The 19760-nt window shown below is 35.8% G+C and overlaps 1 protein-coding gene across 2 annotated transcripts in view; it reads left to right on the top strand.

Moving 5' to 3' along the window:
* LOC150098312 (uncharacterized) overlaps positions 1-19760 on the top strand; it is a 733595-nt gene that overhangs the window by 259155 nt on the left and 454680 nt on the right. For both annotated transcript variants that reach the window (XM_090404774.1, XM_090404775.1), the window contains exons 17-20: positions 668-721; positions 8640-8693; positions 9001-9054; positions 11361-11414. In XM_090404774.1, the coding sequence (XP_090260900.1) occupies positions 668-721; positions 8640-8693; positions 9001-9054; positions 11361-11414 (216 nt within the window). The remainder of the gene's footprint in view (positions 1-667; positions 722-8639; positions 8694-9000; positions 9055-11360; positions 11415-19760) is intronic.

The following is a 19760-nucleotide window of genomic DNA, read 5'->3' as shown; positions in this document are numbered from 1 at the left end:
GTTAAATGTCTTATGCACCTTATTTTTTACTACACCTTTAATGATTGAGCCACCATATAAAGCAACCACATCATTTAGATACTTGCTTCTTCTTATTATATTCAGTCTGTCTTTCATACAAAAGCACTATTATACAAATTTACATGATATAATTAAGACAAAAAAAAAAAAAAACTTTTTGTAACACCATTCAGATATATTGCTACTTCTCATTGCAACACTAGCGTTGTTGATGGACTAAGTGTCAGGTAATCTGAATACCTACAGACCTGGAGATCTAGAGACCTGGTATTACCTATTACTTGTTTCTGGATCCTTCCAGAATGTTCTCATAACAGTGAAAGTAAATTATGAAATTTGTACCCAAAAGGTCAGTTGTAGTCTGCTCAACTTTTCTAGAACTGCCTCCTTATGCCTGATTATCATCATTCTCCTTTTAGTAATATGCTATATAGTCAGTATTGAATAATTTTGAGATGGAGTATACTATGATTTAATTTAAAAAAATTAAAAAAAAACTGTGGAAAATATATTCAATTTCTATATTTCAAAGTGTAAGGTTTAGTATGTATTCATAGTATTATATTTTTTAATATAAATTGTAATTTTATTGAAAATTATACTTTATCAATTTCACATTTCACTGTATTTTATTTTTAAATTTCAGGGTGATATTGGGGGCCCAGGCCAAAAAGGACATAAAGGATCAAAAGGCGACATCGTAAGCATATTAAAACACAAAACTGCTTATTAGCAGATAGTTAAAGATTTCTAATTTTTCTTGATCCATTTTGTATTTATCTGATTTCTATTTAATTTTTAATTTATACAATATACAATATAGTATATAAATTGCAAAAATAAGATTGGCAAAGCAAACTATCAAGAAGAAGAATGAAATCAGCAAAATTAATGAAAATAAAGAAATAACCATAATCATCACCAGACTGAAGACAGGACATTTTATAGGAATGAAAATTCAGCTGGACAGTACTAGAAGCTATGAAATATGCAAAAAATGTCCAGGAGTCGAACCAACACCTGTCCATGTCTATTCTTGTTCAGTCTGTAGAAGCTCTTCAGCAGACTTGACAACAACAACAACAACTAAGTTCTATTACAGTTGACCTAATTTTACATTACAGTCTAATACAATTCTAAATTTTTTCTTACTTCACTTCCCTTCTTATAAGTTACTGTAATTTAGACTGCATTAGGGGGAAAAAATGTATTTCTTTAAAATATTAGCAAGGATGCTAAGAATTTACTAAAGTGCTGTGCTTCGTATCCATATTATTTCTATAATATGTTAAGGTTATATTGACTTCCATGGACACTTTGTATTCATGTAATTATGGATGTATATATACGTCCATGCTAGTATAGTGATTAAATATTTGTATTTATTGTGGTGTCAAAGGTGTCAGATAGGCTGGTTAGAGATTGAATATAAACTTGAATGAATATGACTAGATCTTTAAGAGAGCATTGGTTTATAAATGGGAGGACTTGCTTCAGTAACCTACTTACATTTCATTATTATTATAATAATTATTATTATTGTTATTATTACAATAACCTCCATGGAGACAGCACACTCACTCTGGGAGTCTATCTTAACAACCAACATGTCTATCATATTCAATCTTGAAATCTTTTATGCTCCCAGCATTCACAGTGCATTCGACTCAACCATCACTCTCCATGTAAAAAATCTATTCCTCACACTCTTCTTCACTGCATCTTTACTTAACTTCCAGGGATAGCCTCTTATTCTTCTCATCACACCCTCAACTTATTTTTTTATAATGCCTTCTATCTTAATCTGGTAAAATTGTAAAATTCCTTCATAAATGTGAATGTCTCTGTCTTATCACTTATTTTCCTCCTGTCAAAGTCTGCAATTTTTATTCCTTTGACCACTCTACATAATCAACTTTCCATTCTTAATATTATTATTATTATTTAGCCCTCCAAGGAGTCAAAAGACTCTTCATGGGAGGTCCTTCCTAGGAAACACAAGTCTATCAAGACTCAACATGGAAGATCCCTCCCAGGAAACACAAAGTCTATCATACCACTCCTTAAACTGCTCTCACCACTCCATCAGGCAATGCATTCCATGGTTCAACCACCCTCCATGCAAAGAAACCACTTCTCACCCTCTTGCTCACAGTTTCCTTTCGTCACTTCCAGGGATGGCCTCTTGTCATCACTCCTTCCCACTGTTCAACCAAGTGAAAGAACTCCCCAGTGTCAACCCTGTAACCACCTCTCAACAGTTTAAAAGTCTCAATCATATCACCTCTCTTTCTTCTATCCACCAAACTCTGCATTCCACATTTCCTCAGCCGATCCTCATAACTAACATTGTACAGTCCTAAAACTGTCTTTGTTATCTGTCTCTGTACCCTTTCGACAGTTAATTTATCCCCCTCAAATCCTGGGGACCAAATATGAGAACAATAGTCTAAGTGTGGTCTGATCAGGGTCTTATACAACGGAATGATAACTGTTTTATCTCTGCAGGTCAGCGTCCTTCTCATTATTGCAACAATCGTCTGTGTTACTTTCACCATCTTTGCAATATGTTCCCTGAATTTCAGGTTTCTATCGATCATCAACCCTAGATGTCTTGTCTCCCCTACTTCCTAAAGTATAGTTCCTCCAACAGAGTATGCAGCGTCCCATCGATTTGTCCCAAACCTCAAGATCTTACACTATGCTGCATTAAACTGATACTCCCCATTCATTTGCCCATCTGTGTAGGTTATTCAAATCCTCTTGCATAACTACCACATCTGCACTATTACTAATAACCCTTCCCAGCTTCACATCATCCGCAAACAACTGAACATGCCCCTGCAATCCACTGAGAATGTCGTTGATTACTTTAGTTATCTATCTTTGAATCCTCTTTGGTGTTTCCACATCACAATGAAAACTAAGTGGCTAATTATGAGCATAATATTTCATGTTGGTTTGATCAGTCCTGTATACAGAGACACCATTGTCTCCTTGTCTGTACATGTCTATGTACTTATTATCATGTCAGCAATACGATGTGCAGTCTTTTCAACACTTGCAAAATTAGTCAACTGTCAACCATCACCCCAAAATCCGAAATCTCATCCACTTCCTGAAGTACAGCTCAATTAATATAGTTATTATTATTATTATTATTACGGGCAACACCAAGGAGTCCTTACACTCATCGAAAGAAGCCCTAAACATCATGTCAAGAACTATTCAGCATTCGCACAGTATCTATCATATTTTGCATTGAATTTATTCACAGTCATGGCACCCACAACAGACTCTGGAAGCTTATTCTCCTCATTCACCACTCTCCAAGTAAAAAACCTAGTTCTAACACCCTTGCTAACCTACACTCTTGCTCAGTTTCCATGGAGAGCCCCTAGTTCTCCCACCTCCACACCTGTTCTGAAACATTTTCCCTGAATTAATGTTGTAAAAACCCCTTAGTAATTTGAATGTCTCAATCATATCACCGCTCTTCTGCCTATCAACCAATTTCTTTTATCCACAAATCTTCAAACTGTTCTCGTAAGGTTCAGTTATTATTATTATTATTATTATTATTATTATGTGACAGCTAAAGGGAGTCCAAAGACTCATCGAGAGAGGGGCACTTACTCTACAACTCTGTCTCCACCAGCTACAGCGAATCGCATCACATATACCAACACCATTTACTGCCAACCACCACCACTTTCACAGACAATCGCAAACATCCATGCCCACAGCGGGATTCAAACCCGCAGCCTTGGCTGAAGAGTGGATACACTAAACACTCAGCCATACAGGCCAGCATATTTAAACCCCATTCATTTGTCCAAGCTAAAAGTATATTCAAATCTTCTTCCCTTCATGTGTGCTTTATTTCTTCCAGTCTGTGTCCCCATTGTTGAAATAAGTACACAATGAGTGATCACTATAATAATTATTTGCTCATTCAGTTAATTTTTCCCATCATATCATCTTCACCTCCTTTTTTGCTCCCCAGGGCCATTAGATGCTATCAACAATATATTTTGTCTTATTGGCTTTTATCCCAACAGAGAGACTCGAGTGTGCTGCTTATCTCATCTCTGCTTTTTTTTGCTGAATGCTTACTTTTGCTTTATTATTATTATTATTATTATTCCTGACACGTCCAAGGAGTCCAAAGATGCTGTCATTAGCAACCCCAACAATACCTCTCCTGTTTTCTGGAAATAAATGCCATACAATCCTATGGTTTTTATTACACTCTTGTTTACACTTGTTATTTTTACACTCGTGTTTCTAATGCTTCTAGCCTTTGTGTACCTCCATCACAATATTCCTTTAAATCTTTTATTGAGTGTCTCATTCAGAGTAGTTTTGAGAAACTGCATTTTATGATCTTTCTCATTCTAACACATGCTTACTAAATGGGAGTCTGTGCATGTGATCATCTACATGGGCATGGAAGTTTGTGATTGTCTGTGAAAATACTAGTCATGGTGATGGTCAGGAGATGGTGTAGATGATGTGATCATCAACTGTAGTTGGTGGATTCAGTGGTGGAGATGGAGATTTGTAGAGTAGGGCCCTCCCTTGATGAGTCTTTGGACTCCTTGGAGGTGTAATGTAATAATAATAATAATATATTGCCAACTTTCCCTCTCAAACATTATTCTCTCACTCTACTTTTTCACTTCTTCCAGTAAATCTTTCATATATTCTTGAGTTCACATACTTTTTGTCTTTTAATAATTCCTGCCAGTTATAATTAGTGACTCTTTTACACTTTTTGAAAATCTGATGTGACTCTTTTTGAAATCTGATGGCATCACTAATATCTTTAATCTTCACATCTGAGAGCACAGTTTCATCACACATTCACCAAGCATTGAATTTCCGAATCACTGAATCACTATAAAATATTGTCTCTTTAGTGGTTGGTCGATTGGTAGAGCCTCTGCTACTAATGGCTCAGTTAAGTATGTTTGAGCGCGGTTAGTAGTTGGAAGGGGACCAATCGTTCGATGCTGTCAGCACACTCTCCCTCGATGAGTCTTTGGACTCCCTGGAGGTGTCAAAATAATAATAATAATAATAATAGTGTGTGTGTGTGTGTGTGTGTGTGTGTGTGTGTGTGTGTGTGTGTGTGTGTGTGTGCTGTTTTTTTAGTTAGTTGTTAATACTCTTCTCACATTCCCTCCTTGTCACAGACACCAAAAAAAAGCTTTCTATGTGATTTTTGTTGTAAATGGTGACATGCACTGAGCATGTCACAATTAACAAGTCAATGAGTTGGAACATAAACATCTCAGGAATCTCAAGCACCATTTCTTCTGCCTACTTTGAGCAGTTCCTCCTTAGTATCGCTGAAACTTTCTACTGCAAAATCAAGTGAATTGAAGCAACAATTGAACAAGTTCACCATCAGTGTCTTGACAAGATATCATCTGCCATCTATACTAAAAATTACATAGTATTCTCTAATAAAAAATTCTTACCTTATCTTATCTAATCTTACTCTTCATGTTACTACTGCCCATTTTCATTACTACTGTTATCAACACTTTATTATTATTATTATTATTATTATTATTATTATTATTATTACCCAAGACCCCCATTGGAGTCAAAGACTCATCTAGGAGGTCCTTTTATCAAGCATGCAGCTCATCATATCGTGCTTTAAACACACTCAAATTCTCTGCCGACACCACACTCTTAGGCAAGGCATTCCAATCATTCACAACTCTGCATGAAAAAAACCTGCTTTTCACTCCCCTACTCACACCCTCCTTATACAGCCTCCATGGATGACCTCTGGTTCTCCCCTGATCTCCCATTATTTTCTGTAGAATCTCTCCAGCATTGATCCTATAACAATCCCTTAATAACTTGTAGGTCTCTATCATATCTCCCCTCCTCATCCTGTCTACCAGACTCTGCAAGTTGCATCTTCTCAATCTTTCCTCATACTGAAAAGTATGAGGAAAGATTCCTCATACTTGACATTCCCGAGGTCAGAAACTACCTTAGTCAGTTGCCTCTGGACTCTCTCCAACATCTCTTCATCTTTCTGAAAACCAGGTGACCAAATCTGGACACGATAGTCCATGTGTAGCCTAATCAGAGCCTTATACAATAGAACAAGAATCTCCCTACTTCTACAAGTCAGTGTCCACTGCATCATTTCCGGAAGCCATTGTGTTGTCTTCACAATTTTGGCTGTGTCCCCTAAATTTCAGATCCTTATCCACTATCACCCCGAAATCTCTTATTTCCTCCACCTCTGACAATATATCCTCACCAAGCATAAATTCCGCATCCCATTTTTGTTTTCCAAATTTTAAAACCTTACATTTTGCAGCATCACATCCCCATTCCTGTGCCCAATCACTCAATTTATTCAGGTCTTCTTGTAAGGCCACCATCCTCTCTAATCTTCATGGTTCGTCCCAACTTTGCATTATCTGCAAACAACTCAATATCTACATCCAAATCTTTACCAATATTATTAATATACAAGTTAAACAGCAATGGCCCTGAAACAGACCCCTGAAGCAAATCAATCGGAACTTTCCTTTTCCTGGATATCGCTCCCCCATACACAACTTGTTGATACCTATCAGATAGCCAGTCTCCAATCCAATGCACCACTCTAATATCCAACCCCATCCACTCCAGTTTGACTATCAACTTATCATGTGGTAATCTGTCAAAAGCCTTTGTAAAATCTAAGTATGTTACTGTGTATCCTTCTCCTCTGTCCATGAAAGCAGTCACCTTATTGTAATAAGTAAGTAGAATACTAAAACCAGACCTCCCTTTAGCAAATCCATGCTGTCCATCGAAGATAATATCATTGTTGTCAACCCAACTCTGGATCCTAGTTCTCAGAAGCTTCTCCAACAACTTAACTACAACATCAGACACACAGATTGGCCTATAGTTTGATGCTTGAGTTCTATCACCTCCTTTATGAAGTGGCACAATCTTGCCCTCCTTCCACTCCTTAGGAACTTGACTGAGTGCAAGACTCGTATTAAAAAAATATGTCAAGGCCGGCGTCAACTCCACGGCAAATTCCTTCAGAATACATGGTGATATATTATCAAGTCCCATAGCCTTATTTACATCTAGTTTGCTGAACTCCCCATACACCTTCTGCTCACTTACAGCCAGTCTCTCTTCCCCATTATCAACTGCTCTTAAGCTCTCCATGAAGTCACATTCACAAGATTTAAAGACCTTTTTGAACTGCTCATTAAGTATCTCTACCACACCTTCTGCAATAGCTGTCTTTATACGATTTTCTCCAATCAATGTCATCCTTCCATAATCATTCTTTCTTTTGCTGGCTACATATCGAAAGAACTCCTTAGGATTCCATTCAGTTTTGTATACACTTGGCCGAAGTGCTCTCTTTCTTCAAAAAATCTGGTCTCTCATCATTCTCTTCCCATACTGCAATGTTCTCTTTCCTTTTATTCATCTTCCCAATTCATAGTTATTTCACATATTTTATGCTTATGAGCATATCTACAGAAATAGTCCAGCACAAAATTTCCTCTTTGAGCTAAAACTTCCTAATGCTACACATGCTGATGGAGTGTTATTTTTGAACATTTCCACTGCCAGTAGTAAACCTTACATAAACAAGCCAACAATATTTCAAACACAGAATACTACAAAAGGGCTCTTATATATCCAGTCTAAAAAAAAAGCAAAACAAAAATTAAAGCATAACATGCCACAGTTTCTAGGTAATACAGTATCAAACAACTATTTTTGGATTACAGTTTGAAATACTGTGGTACTCTATCCTTATACTAGAGACATCTCAAATATATTAAACTTATGTTTTACCAAGTATGACAGTCATACGGATTGATTAAGGTAAGCATAATTGGCCAAAATACATAGATCTGTTTATAAATAAGAACAATCATGCAGTGAAGTAGTGAATTAGGATAGTGATGGGCAAACAATTCAAAGCTGTGGTTGTCAGAAGAGTTAGTCTTATCAAATATAAAATCTGTTCTTTTGCAAGGAAAGATAAATTGCTGTTTTCTCTATATTTTAGTTCATCTTCAGTACAAGAAATGGAGGATATAAGAGAGTGGCTGCCTAATGATAAATAAAGAGTTGAAGTTCAGACAGAAGATTGTTTGCCAGTTGCTACTATTACACAGTGGATTATTGCTATGATGAGAAGTCTATACTATATACACATTTGATTATTTGAATGCTTGGAAGAGGATGGAAGAAACTGTTGAGAAAATTCCAGAAGTCAGTTATTAAGTTAGTATCAGAGTTGTAGAATGTTGACTGTGCACATATAGCACTTGGGAAGAAAAATGTGTTACTAGAGTGACTAGAAAGTGCACTTCAGTTGAATGAGTTTATAACTGGAGCCATTGTTGCTGTCAATTTCGATCTAGAATTCCAATGATAAAACTTATCATCTGTGAGAATTGAAATAATACAAATACTTAGTATAGCTGATTAGCCCTGAAGTGATAATTAAGCATATTCCTTTATTACTCTGTTATACTTCCATTAAGCTATGTTATCTTAGGAAAAAACTAAGCATGATGAACAAATTGTTCTTTTTTTTCCCCCCTTTTTTTTAGGGTCCTGCAGGTCCTCTTGGACCTCAAGGTTCCAGAGGAGAGCCAGGAGCTCCTGTAAGTATTTATGTTATTATACTATTAATATTTATAAAGTCTGCTTATGAGAAAATATGCAGTTATACCTTATTATTTTTTGGATTTGGCACTAAATATTTGATAAGAATTTGTTTCATTGGAAATACCAACATCTGTGTTCTGCTTCATTATTATATTGACATTAATTAATAATTAATAATATGTTAATCTATCAAATTATTAATATATTTATTGATAATAATAGATTTCTGACTAATAAATTTAATGTATTTATTAATCTATTAATAATAATATAAATTAATTTTTTTTTGCTTCATTACCACAGGGACCAGATGGTGAAAGAGGTATGACCGGACCTCAAGGACCAAGAGGACCTAAGGTAGAATCTTTGCGTTTCACTTAATTTATTCAGTATTAAAATTAATCTACGGAATCATTATAAAAGAAAGAGCCTGCAAGATTTTCATTTGAATAACTTTATGAGTAACGTATTAATGGAAAATTAAATTGGAAATATATATCAGAACTTTTATATGAATTTAAGAGATTCGGGTTAACAATAAAAAGTAAATAATTAATCAATATGTGAGTAATACCAACAAGGGAATGTCAAACCTACTGAAGAGAATCTGAACCTCGTCTATTTGAGGGTGTAACAATAAAGCAGTTCTGTGGGCCTGTATATAGATTCTACACAGGAGCAAATTTGATGATAATGCACAAGAGGTTGTGCATTACTATACTGTAGGCATCAGCAAATGACTGATCTGATCATCTACTACCATACCCAGTTCTAGACCATGCCTGTAGAAAAATGAGTAGTGTAATATATAGGGGAGTAATGTCAAGGTCACTTTATGGCAGGGGTGGCCAACGCCAACTATATGTTCTTTTGGAGCCAAAATAATTCTGATAAGACTTAGAAGAGCTGCAACCTTTGACCGATGTGATGGTAATGGAGTAAGTGAGTGTGCTCATGACGAGCTTGTAAGAATTGCTTTGACTAATTATGCACCTAATTTTAAAGAATGTACTAAGAAAATGGATACAAGGAAGGCTCTACTAGTAAATAAGTAACTAAAATTATCGTGTTTCGACTTTAAAATTATTCCAATCGTTCAAAGTAAACTTCATTTAATGTGTTTCGAATTAAACTTTTTTATTGCAGTAATTTTTATTAACCCTGTTTTTCTCTCTCTTCTCTCTCTCTTTTTTTTTATTTTGTTCCTCTTTTTTGTCTCGTTTTTGTAGATGATCATTTGTTCCATCACATTCATCTCATCCACCCTTTCACCTCTCTTAACTGCCAGAGCCACACTTTCTATTGTTCCTCCTGGCAAATACTCCTCACTCATCCTATCTTGAACACCACGGATCATTGAGTTCCCATACATTATACCTCTTACCATTTCCTCTCTCCTATTGTTTCCATTCTCTTACTACAGCCTATAACAAATGCTACAGCCTGTTACTAATTACTAATTACTACAGCCTATAACAAATGCCAGACATGAAAATCCCCAGGACCTGATGGTCTAGGGATAGAACTTCATCGTGAGGGCTGGGATTTTATTCTTCTCATTCTAGTTATACTATTCAATTCCTTTCTCTCATCAGGACACATACCAAGTGAATTTGTAGCAAGCCATACTGTCTCATTCCAAAACCTAATAGAAATCACACTTTAATCAGCAGCTGGAGACCTATTTCTCTATCTAATACTGAAAACAAGATATTTTTCTGCATTATCACTAACAGGCTCAAAGTGAGAATGGTATGCATAATGGTATAATAATGCCTTCTGTTAGAAGGCATTATTTCCTATGGGCACATATACTCATCTGTATATGATAACTGTACTCATCACTGTTTTTCAACAAGGCAAGTGATATCTTGTACTATTTTGCCTATTTTTTTTTTTTTTTTGTGATATGTCCTCTGAACTTTTCTGTTAGCCTTTCTGTTAATCAGCTTCCCCAAATCCTTAGCTTCATCAATTCCTTGCAGTGCATTCCCAGCAGCATACAGCTTATAATCTTTTCAATCAGCAAAAGTGATATTCCTCCCTCCAAATCATTTCTGATATCATTAATGTGTAAATTAAACTGCCTCAGTTGTTCAAGTATATAGCCACATTACCTTTGTTCACCTGACTTCTTGATTCTTCTCCACCATATTCATCTTTATTACCTGTGTTCCATCATTCTCTTTCCTTGAATTTATTTATTCATATAATGTTTTTACCCTTTCTCTGCTGTCCCTTTGTGTGTGTGTGGGGGGGGGGGAATAGGTTGAGCCCTCCAAATGAGGAATATTCCTTGAATGACTAAATTTGATAAATCTGCTGGTAAGATTTATCAAATTTTGCAGTTAAAGCATTGTTGTTGTTGTTGTTATTGCCGCCTGTAGAATCCCACTGCTGGGCAAAAGCCTCCCCCATGTTATTTCATTCGGTTCTGTTGTTCTCAACCAGTTTGGTCCTGCTGTTAAATTAAGTTCATATCTCTCTATATCTGGTATTCTGTCTCTACCTCTACTTCTCTTTCCCTCTACAGGTATCCAGTAAAGATTCCTTATTAAAGTAATGCTTTAACTTCTTCTAGATGAAAAAGAAGTTAAAGCATTACTTTAATAAAATACAGTTTCATTATGATATTGTAATAATTTTGTTTTATTCATTTATAGGGAGAAGATGGGCCTCTTGGACCACCTGGACCAGCTGGGCCTGCAGGTTTACAAGTGAGTTTCAAATGCATAGTGTGCTTTCATAATAGTTATTTCTAACTAGTTGCATTAATATTTTTATTTCTGTTTTTTTTATATATATATATGCAGGTAACCCTCATATAACGCGGATGTTAGGTTCCACAATAATGCCGTGTTATATAAATCGCGTTATGCGAGACTCAGATCACATAGAAAAAGTTGGGTTCTGTTCCAAAATCTTTTTTTTTTAAGATTATATAAACAATGACATATTCAACAAAAAAAATTTTTATTTAATTCAGGTAATTCGTATAAGTTAAGAAAACAAATATACTATGAAACAAATACATAGTATAACATTATAAAAATTATAAATTGTACGTAAACTTCATTACACATAATACATAAATGTTTTAGGCAAAATAAAATAAAGTGTATATTTTAATTGTCATCACTCTCTTCAGAACTAATATTTCGCAGATGTCCTTTATTTATGAGTGACCGGACGTCGTCATCACTTGAAATCTCTTGGACATCATTTATATAATTCTCATTGCATACTTCGATTGGTTTAGTTATCAAGAAGTCAGTAATAAGATCTTGCTTACCACTATGCTGCAATTTTTTATTAGGTTCATAATATGGAGCTAAACAAATATCCAGTTGTCTCGTGAATTTTCCTGAGCGCTCCATTGGGAAATCATTATCCATAAAATAACTTTCTTGCCAAGTCTAATCCTTCTGCTAATTTTTTTAAACTGAATTCTTTAATGGATTCAACACAATCAGAATCTTCAGCAGAACTTTCCCTGCCATTTGGTACATCTATTAATTGTACTAGTTCCTCCTCATTTAAATCTATTTCTCCATCAATTAATTCACTAATTTCGTTTTCAACCAAAAGCAAAAGCGCTGTATTTACAGCGCTTTTGCTTTTGGTTGTTTGCTTTTGCTTTTGGCCATTAAGATAAAAAAAAATTTTTACATTAAAAAAAAGCATTACATATTGTATGTAACACACCAAAAAATAAAGTGCTCAGCTTGAGATTAACACACTTATGATTTTTAATGTGCTTTCCTGGCAGAAAACGAAGACAATTATCAACAATAAATACTTTATACGGTATAATATAAATTCGCTACTAATAACTACATGCGCGATACGGGCAGACGCAAATTTAACAAAGATAAAATTTGATTTTTAAGTCGCACGTTGAAAAATATAGGAAAAGATAAAGGGTTACTACAGTTTGTAGACTGTCTTATATTGAAACCGTGTTGTATAAATTACCACGTTCAACAAGGGTTACTACAGTTTGTAGACCATCTTATATCGAAACCGCGTTATACGAGGGTTACCTGTATATATATATATATATATATGTACTTTTATTTTCTTTTAGTGTAATTTTTAATTGTTAATTTTTATTCCTTTCAGCCTTTCTTTTCTGATATATTTCTCTCTCTCTCGGTCACTCACTTACTCATATACAGGACACACACACATTGATTTCTAAAATTCAAGGTGGTAAATAACTAAATTTAAATGACCATAATATATCACATTGTTAAAAGAAAACTGTTATTTTAATGACATATTGTTAAGTAATAATAATTACAACTTCAGTGCAGAGTAGAATAGTATACCACCACAGTACTACAGTAATCTTCCACTTGAGGTGATTACCTGAGTTGTTGCCATCAGTGTGAGGACCTCTGTAAGAAAAGGGTATATGTGGAACTAAACTACAAGGGGGGGGGGGGTGATTATGAAGAGCTCAGGAGAAAGCTTGTGGGTGTAGCGTGGAATGAGGAGTTAGCTGGAAAAGAGAGAGAGAGAGATGCAGCTTGGAGGATTTTCAAAAACTGTCTTGTAGAAGCAATGTCACAATCTTGCCCTCCTTCCACTCCTTAGGAGTGGAAGGAGGGCAAGATTGTGCCACTTCATAAAGGAGGTGATAGAACTCAAGTATCAAACTGTAGGCCTATCTGTGTGTCAGGTGTTGTAGTTAAGTTGTTGGAGAAGCTTGTGAGAAGTAGGATCCAGAATTGGTGACAACAATGGTATTATCTTTGATGGACAGCATGGATTTGTTAAAGGGAGGTCATGTTTTAGTAATCTACTTACTTATTACAATAAGGTGACTGCTTCCATGGACAGAGGAGAAGGATACACAGTAATATACTTAGATTTTACAAAAAGACTTTTAATAGATTACTGCTGATAAGTTGATAGTCAAACTGGAGTGGATGAGGTTGGATATTAGATTGGTGTGCATTGAATTGGAGACTGGCTATCTGATTGGTATCAACAAGTTGTGTATGGGGGAGCGATATCCAGGAAAAGAAAATTCACTAGTCAAGTGCCTCAGGGGTCTGTTTTAGGGCCATTTAAATTGTATATTAATGATATTGGTGAAGATTTGGATGAAGATATTCAGTTCTTTGCAGATGATGTAAAGTTGGGATGAACCATGAAGAGTAGAGAAGATGTTGTGGCCTTTCAAGAAGACTTTAATAAATTGAGTGATTGGCACGGGAATGGGGATGTGAGTTCAATGTTGCAAAATGTAAAGTTTTAAAATTTGGAAAACAAAAATGGGATGCAGAATTTATGCTTGGTGAGGGTATATTGTCGTAGGTAGAGGAAATAAGTGATCTAGGGGTTCATAGTGGATAAGGATCTGAAATTTAGGGGACACAGCCAAAATTGTGAAGACAACACAAAGGCTTCTGGGAATGATGCAGAGGACATTGACTTGTAGAAGTAGAGAGATTATTGTTCCATTGTATAAGGCTTTGATTAGTTCACGATTGGACTGCTGTGCCCAGATTTGGTCACCTGGTTTTTCAGAAGGATGAAGAGATATTGGAGAGGATCCAGAGGCGACTGACTAAGGTAGTTTCTGACCTCTGAAATGTCAAGTATGAGGAAAGATTGAGAAGATGCAACTTGCAGAGTATGGTGGACAGGGGAAGGGGGAGAGATGATAGAGACCTACAAGTTATTAAGGGATTGTTATAGGATCAATGCTGGAGAGGTTCTACAGAAAATAGTTGGAGTTCAGGGGAGAATCAGAGGTCATCCCTGGAAGCTGTATAAGGAGGGTGTGAGCAGGGGAGTGAAAAGCAGGTTTTTTTCATGCAGAGTTGTGAATGATTGGAATGCCTTGCCTGAGAGTGTGGTGTCTGCAGAGAATTTCAGTGTGTTTAAAGCACGGTATGATGAGCTGTGTGTTTGATAAAAGGACCTCTTAGATGAGTCTTTGACTCCATGGGGATCTTGGGTAATAATAATAATATTTATCCAGCATTCAAAACAATGACTCTTCAATTATCCAACCCTTCTATGTAAACTGACTTCTCTGTAGAGCACCATGTAAGAATAGTGCTTTGTCCGAACTCACCATTCTGATATTTGAAACGTCCGATAAGTGGTGGATTACTGTATTTTACTATGCAGTGAGAATTATAATCATTATATAGTAGAATAGTAATGACTATAATCATAATCGTGGAATTCTGGAAATACTCTGTTATTTTTAATTTATTCAGACCTGATGTGTTTTACTAAGGTTCTACTAAGGTAGAAGTGGAGAAATTTTTTGACGCTCTAGAAAAAGCAACTGACACAATGAAAAAGGAAAAGTTGGTCCTTGTTGGGGATCTAAATAGCAGAGTAGGAAATGATTGTGAGACATATAAAAATATTTTGGGAAAATTTGGAGAAAAGAGCAAAGCTAATAATAATGGCAAATATCTGTTGGATTTCTGCTCAAGACATGGACTGGTTATTACTAACACCATGTTCCAACATAAAAATGTGCACAAATTCACATGGAGAGAAGAGGCTAGGAATAAGAAAAGTCTCATTGACTATGTTATTGTTGATAGTGATGTTTTCTCCCTGGTGCAGGACCCAGAGTGTACAGAGGATTTGAAATTGGAAGTAATCACTATTTAGTCTTGAGCAGGATAAAATTGAATTTTATATTGAAAAGAATAACATGTAAGAAAGTTTTAAAGCGAATAAAAGTTGAGCAGCTCTCAGATGTGAACTGTAGACTAAAATACAGAAAGATTATTGAAAAGAAAATGAAAGAGTTTGAGAACAGGAATCAAACCTTGGAGATTCAGTGGCAAACTCTGAAGAAAACATTGATTGATTCTGCCAGAGAGGCATGTGGTGAGGTTGTGTGCAAGGATAAAAAAATCAGAACTCCCTGGTGGACACAGGAAGTTAAAGAGGTAGTGAAGGAAAAGAAGAAAGCATATCAAAAGTTCCTAGCAAATAAGTCAGCTTTTACTCTTACAGAATACAGAGACAAATGTAAGAAAGCTAAACAGTGTGTAAAACTAGCTAAACAAAAGTCATGGGAGGACTTTGGCAAGAATATAGAAAATAAATATCAAGAAGGTGGCAAAATATTCTGGAGGTTGTTGAAGAAGCTTAGGAATGGAGGAAAGAGTGCTGTAAAAGGAGTTAGAGATGATAAAGGTGACATGAAAACAGGAGAAAAAGATATCATTGAAGTATGGAGTAATTACTTTGAAAAACTGCTAAATGGAACAAGCTGTGATGACAGCACAGTGATAAAAAATACTGACCAGGCATGCAGTCAGGAATACATATCCATACTTGAAGTAAAAAAAGCCATCAAAGGCTTGAAATGTGGAAAGGCAGCAGGAGTAGATGATATTCGACCAGAAATGCTGAAGTATGGTGGTATAAAAGTCTTACAGTGGCTGCACTGCATAGTTCAGAAAGCCTGGACTGAGGGACGAATTCCCGATGATTGGAATAGAGCTCTCATAGTACCCATATATAAAAAGGGAAATAAAACTGAATGTGAGAATTACAGAGGTATTTCTCTACTGAGTGTTCCTGTCAAAATCTATGCAAGTATACTTGAGAAACGGTTGAGAAGAATTGTGGAAGAAAAGCTTGGTGAAGAACAAGCTGGATTCAGGCCAAATAGAGGCTGTCAGGATCAGATCTTCACTTTACGACAAATAGTCGAGAAGGCATGGGAATATAACAAAGATCTGTATTTAAGTTTTGTCGATTTAGAAAAGGCATATGACAAGGTGCCAAGAGAGAAGCTATTCAATACGCTGCAGTTATATGGTGTCAATGGGACATTATATCAAGCAATACTTAGTCTTTATTTGAGTTGTAAGTCAGCAGTTAGAATTGAAGGAAGTACAGGAAGATGGTTTAGTGTTAAATCTGGGGTGAGACAAGGATGTACATTATCCCCTCTGTTATTCATTATCTATATGGATTACATTATGAAGGAAAGTGGTATTAAACCTGATATCAAAATTGGGGATGTTAATGTCAGCTCTTTGCTTTATGCGGATGATGTTATACTTCTAAATAAATCCGCTACAAGTCTGCAGGATTCTCTGACTAAATTGAATAGCTGTTGTAATAGATATGGTATGAAGGTCAGCAATAAAAAGACAAAGACAATGAAAATAATCTGAATCATTGAAAATGCCAACTGTGTTGTGAATGGGGAACCTGTAGAACAAGTAAAACATTTCAGCTACTTAGGCACAATTTTTACTGAAGATGGTAAATTAAATATAGAAATAGACAGCAGAATCAGCAAAGCTGGTATGGTGGGAAGTCAATTGAATAAATTCATATGGAATAAGAGAGAAATTAGTCAGAACACTAAATTAGCTGTATACAAGACTGTGTTCAAACCAGTTTTAACTTATGGATCTGAGAGCTGTGTCAGAAGTAAAACACTTGACCAAAGACTAGAGACCGCAGATATGAGAGTCCTGAGAAAGATTAGAGGCGTGAACAGATGGCATCAGTGGCAGTATCATATTAAAAATGAGGATATTAGGAAAGAACTTGACATTGTCAGCATCCAGGAATGCATTAGCAGAGCTAATCTAAGGTGGTATGGTCACTTAAATAGAATGGGAGAGGAAAGATTACCAAAACAAGTGTTCTCTGCCAGGTTGGCAGGAAAACGACCCAGAGGAAGATCAAGATATAGGTGGATTGATACGGTACAAAGTGCCTTAGACGATAGAAATATAAGATCTGATAATGTTGTAGTCTTGACAAGTAACAGACTGATTTGAAGGAACATTGATTGTAGATAGGAAGTTAGTAATGATGTAATTTTTTCATGTAGTACTGTCATATCCTGTACACCCTCAAGGGGTGTACATGGCAGGAATTTGATGATGATGATGATGTGTTTTATCTCTTTTAGCTTTAAGTTTTATGAAACTTGGAGAAATTACTTCTTGGTATGAGACCCAGTGCAGAGAGTCAGGGAAACTAGATCATCGAGGGAGGAATGGGAAAAATGCGTGTGAAAGTTCAGCTATGGTATACAAACATGATAAAGATATGAATGCCTTTGAACATGGTTATGTGTGTGGCAAAGGAGTGGAAAAATATGCTTTGGGTTCGGACCTTTTAAGTATGTCTGGAGAGGGAAAAGAGAAAATTCTAGAACAAGACTAATAAGTACATTGCATATCTAATTATAAGAATACGCTAGGTGGAAATTTATTATTTCCACCTCGTCTATTAAATTTATTTAGAAAGTTGCTTTATTGAATACAATGTGGCCTGAGATTGTTGGTATTAGTGGAAGTTGGTATTACTTCCATGCCTGGCCATCAGAATCAGATATTGTAAGTGGGATCGAGTGTAACAGATATACTGTTTTTAGGAATGACTGAAGAGATAGTAGAAGAGGAGGAGTGCTACTAATGATATCAGATGAATTAATTCCAGTTAGGGTAGAAATACAAGAAACAATGATGGTAACAGTGTCCCATGTAGCAATGCGTTTGAGTCAATCTGGTGTGAAGTGGAAGTTAACCGAATGAAATATATGTTGAGGTGTTTCTACAGACCTGGCGGCTCAGTTGTAGGGGACGAAGAAATGCATCACCAATTTAGCCTTATGGGATCTAAACGAATGATCATTATAGGTGACTTTAATTTACCAAACATTGATTGGGTAGAAGAGAAATCTCACGATAAGAAAGAACAGGAATTTATTGAATTGTTGCAAGACAACGTTTTCAAGCAGCATGTGAAAGAAGGAACTTGAGGTCAAAGAGTGTTGGATTTGCTCATAGGGTCAGAAGGGATATCTGTCCAGAATAAGGCTATTTTACCACCAATTGATGACAGTGATCATTCTTATCTTTCTTGGGAAGTATCTACTTGTGTTGAAGCTCCTATTAAATCAGGCTACATGCTGAACTACAAAGCTGGAAATTATGATTGACTTAGAAGAATACTATCTTTGGTCCTATGGTATCAGTTACTGAATGGAATAAATGTCAGCTATGCATGGGAATCTTTGAAAAAGTGCTTAAATGAGGCGGTATCTCATTGTATCCCTAGTGTTCGAAGAATAAATAGGTTGGGAGTGAAATGGATGTGTAGCCTTATTAAGCAATAGATCCACAAGAAAAAGATGATGTGGAAAGAATATCATGAGAATAAGAGTGAGAGGGGTTAAGAAATATATGAAGCTCAGGCCAGAAAAGTAACAAGTATTGTGAGAAAAGCTAAAACAGAATATGAAAAGAAATTCGCCATGCAAGCTAATGGCAATCCAAAAGAATTTTCTTGTAATGCCGCAAACAAAAGAAAGACTGAATGTGGATGAATAACTTTATTGACTGCAGATAGTACACAAGTGTTTGAAGCTAAGGAGATTGTTCAGTTAATGAGTGCTCACTTTGCTAAGATATATTGGAATTTATGATTGACTTAGAAGAATACTATTCTTTGGTCCTATGGTATCAGTTACTGAATGGAAAAAATATCAACAATAACAATAATATAATATAATAATAATAATATCAACCAGGTGTATGTAACATGGTGCACAGTGCTACTACTACGTTGGATGAAGAGTTAGAGATTCATGAAAATGAGGTTGAAGAGCTCTTACATAACCTGGATAAGAATTTGTCAATATTCAGAGATGGAATATCAGCCTGTTTGCTAAAGGGATGTTCAGCTGAATTGGCTAGGCCTTTCACACATTTGTGTAACTTGAGTCTCAGCTCAGGAATGATACCACAGGAATGGAAGGAATGTATGATAGTTCCATTGCACAAGGGTGGTGCAAAAACTGATGTGTCTAACTTCCGACCTATTAGTATCTCTGGTGTGGTAGTGAAGATTTTAGAGAAGTTGGTAAGAACTCACATACAGAAATGGGTAGACAAGCATTCTATGCTCTGCAAGGAACAGCATGGGTTTACTAAAGGAAAGTCATGTTTTAGCAATTTGCTCATAATTTATAACAGTGTTATGGCCGAGTTGGATAAAGGGAATAGATAGACTATGATAATATTGGATTTTTCTAAGGCCTT

This window comes from Typopeltis vanoorti, chromosome 15 (assembly GCF_054136105.1).
Source record: "Typopeltis vanoorti isolate ZY-2024b chromosome 15, IOZ_Tvanoo_1.0, whole genome shotgun sequence".
In the NCBI taxonomy this organism is placed as follows: Eukaryota; Metazoa; Arthropoda; class Arachnida; order Uropygi; family Thelyphonidae; genus Typopeltis; species Typopeltis vanoorti.
Note: the sequence above shows the minus strand (reverse complement) of the source record. Positions and strands in the feature narration are given on the sequence as shown.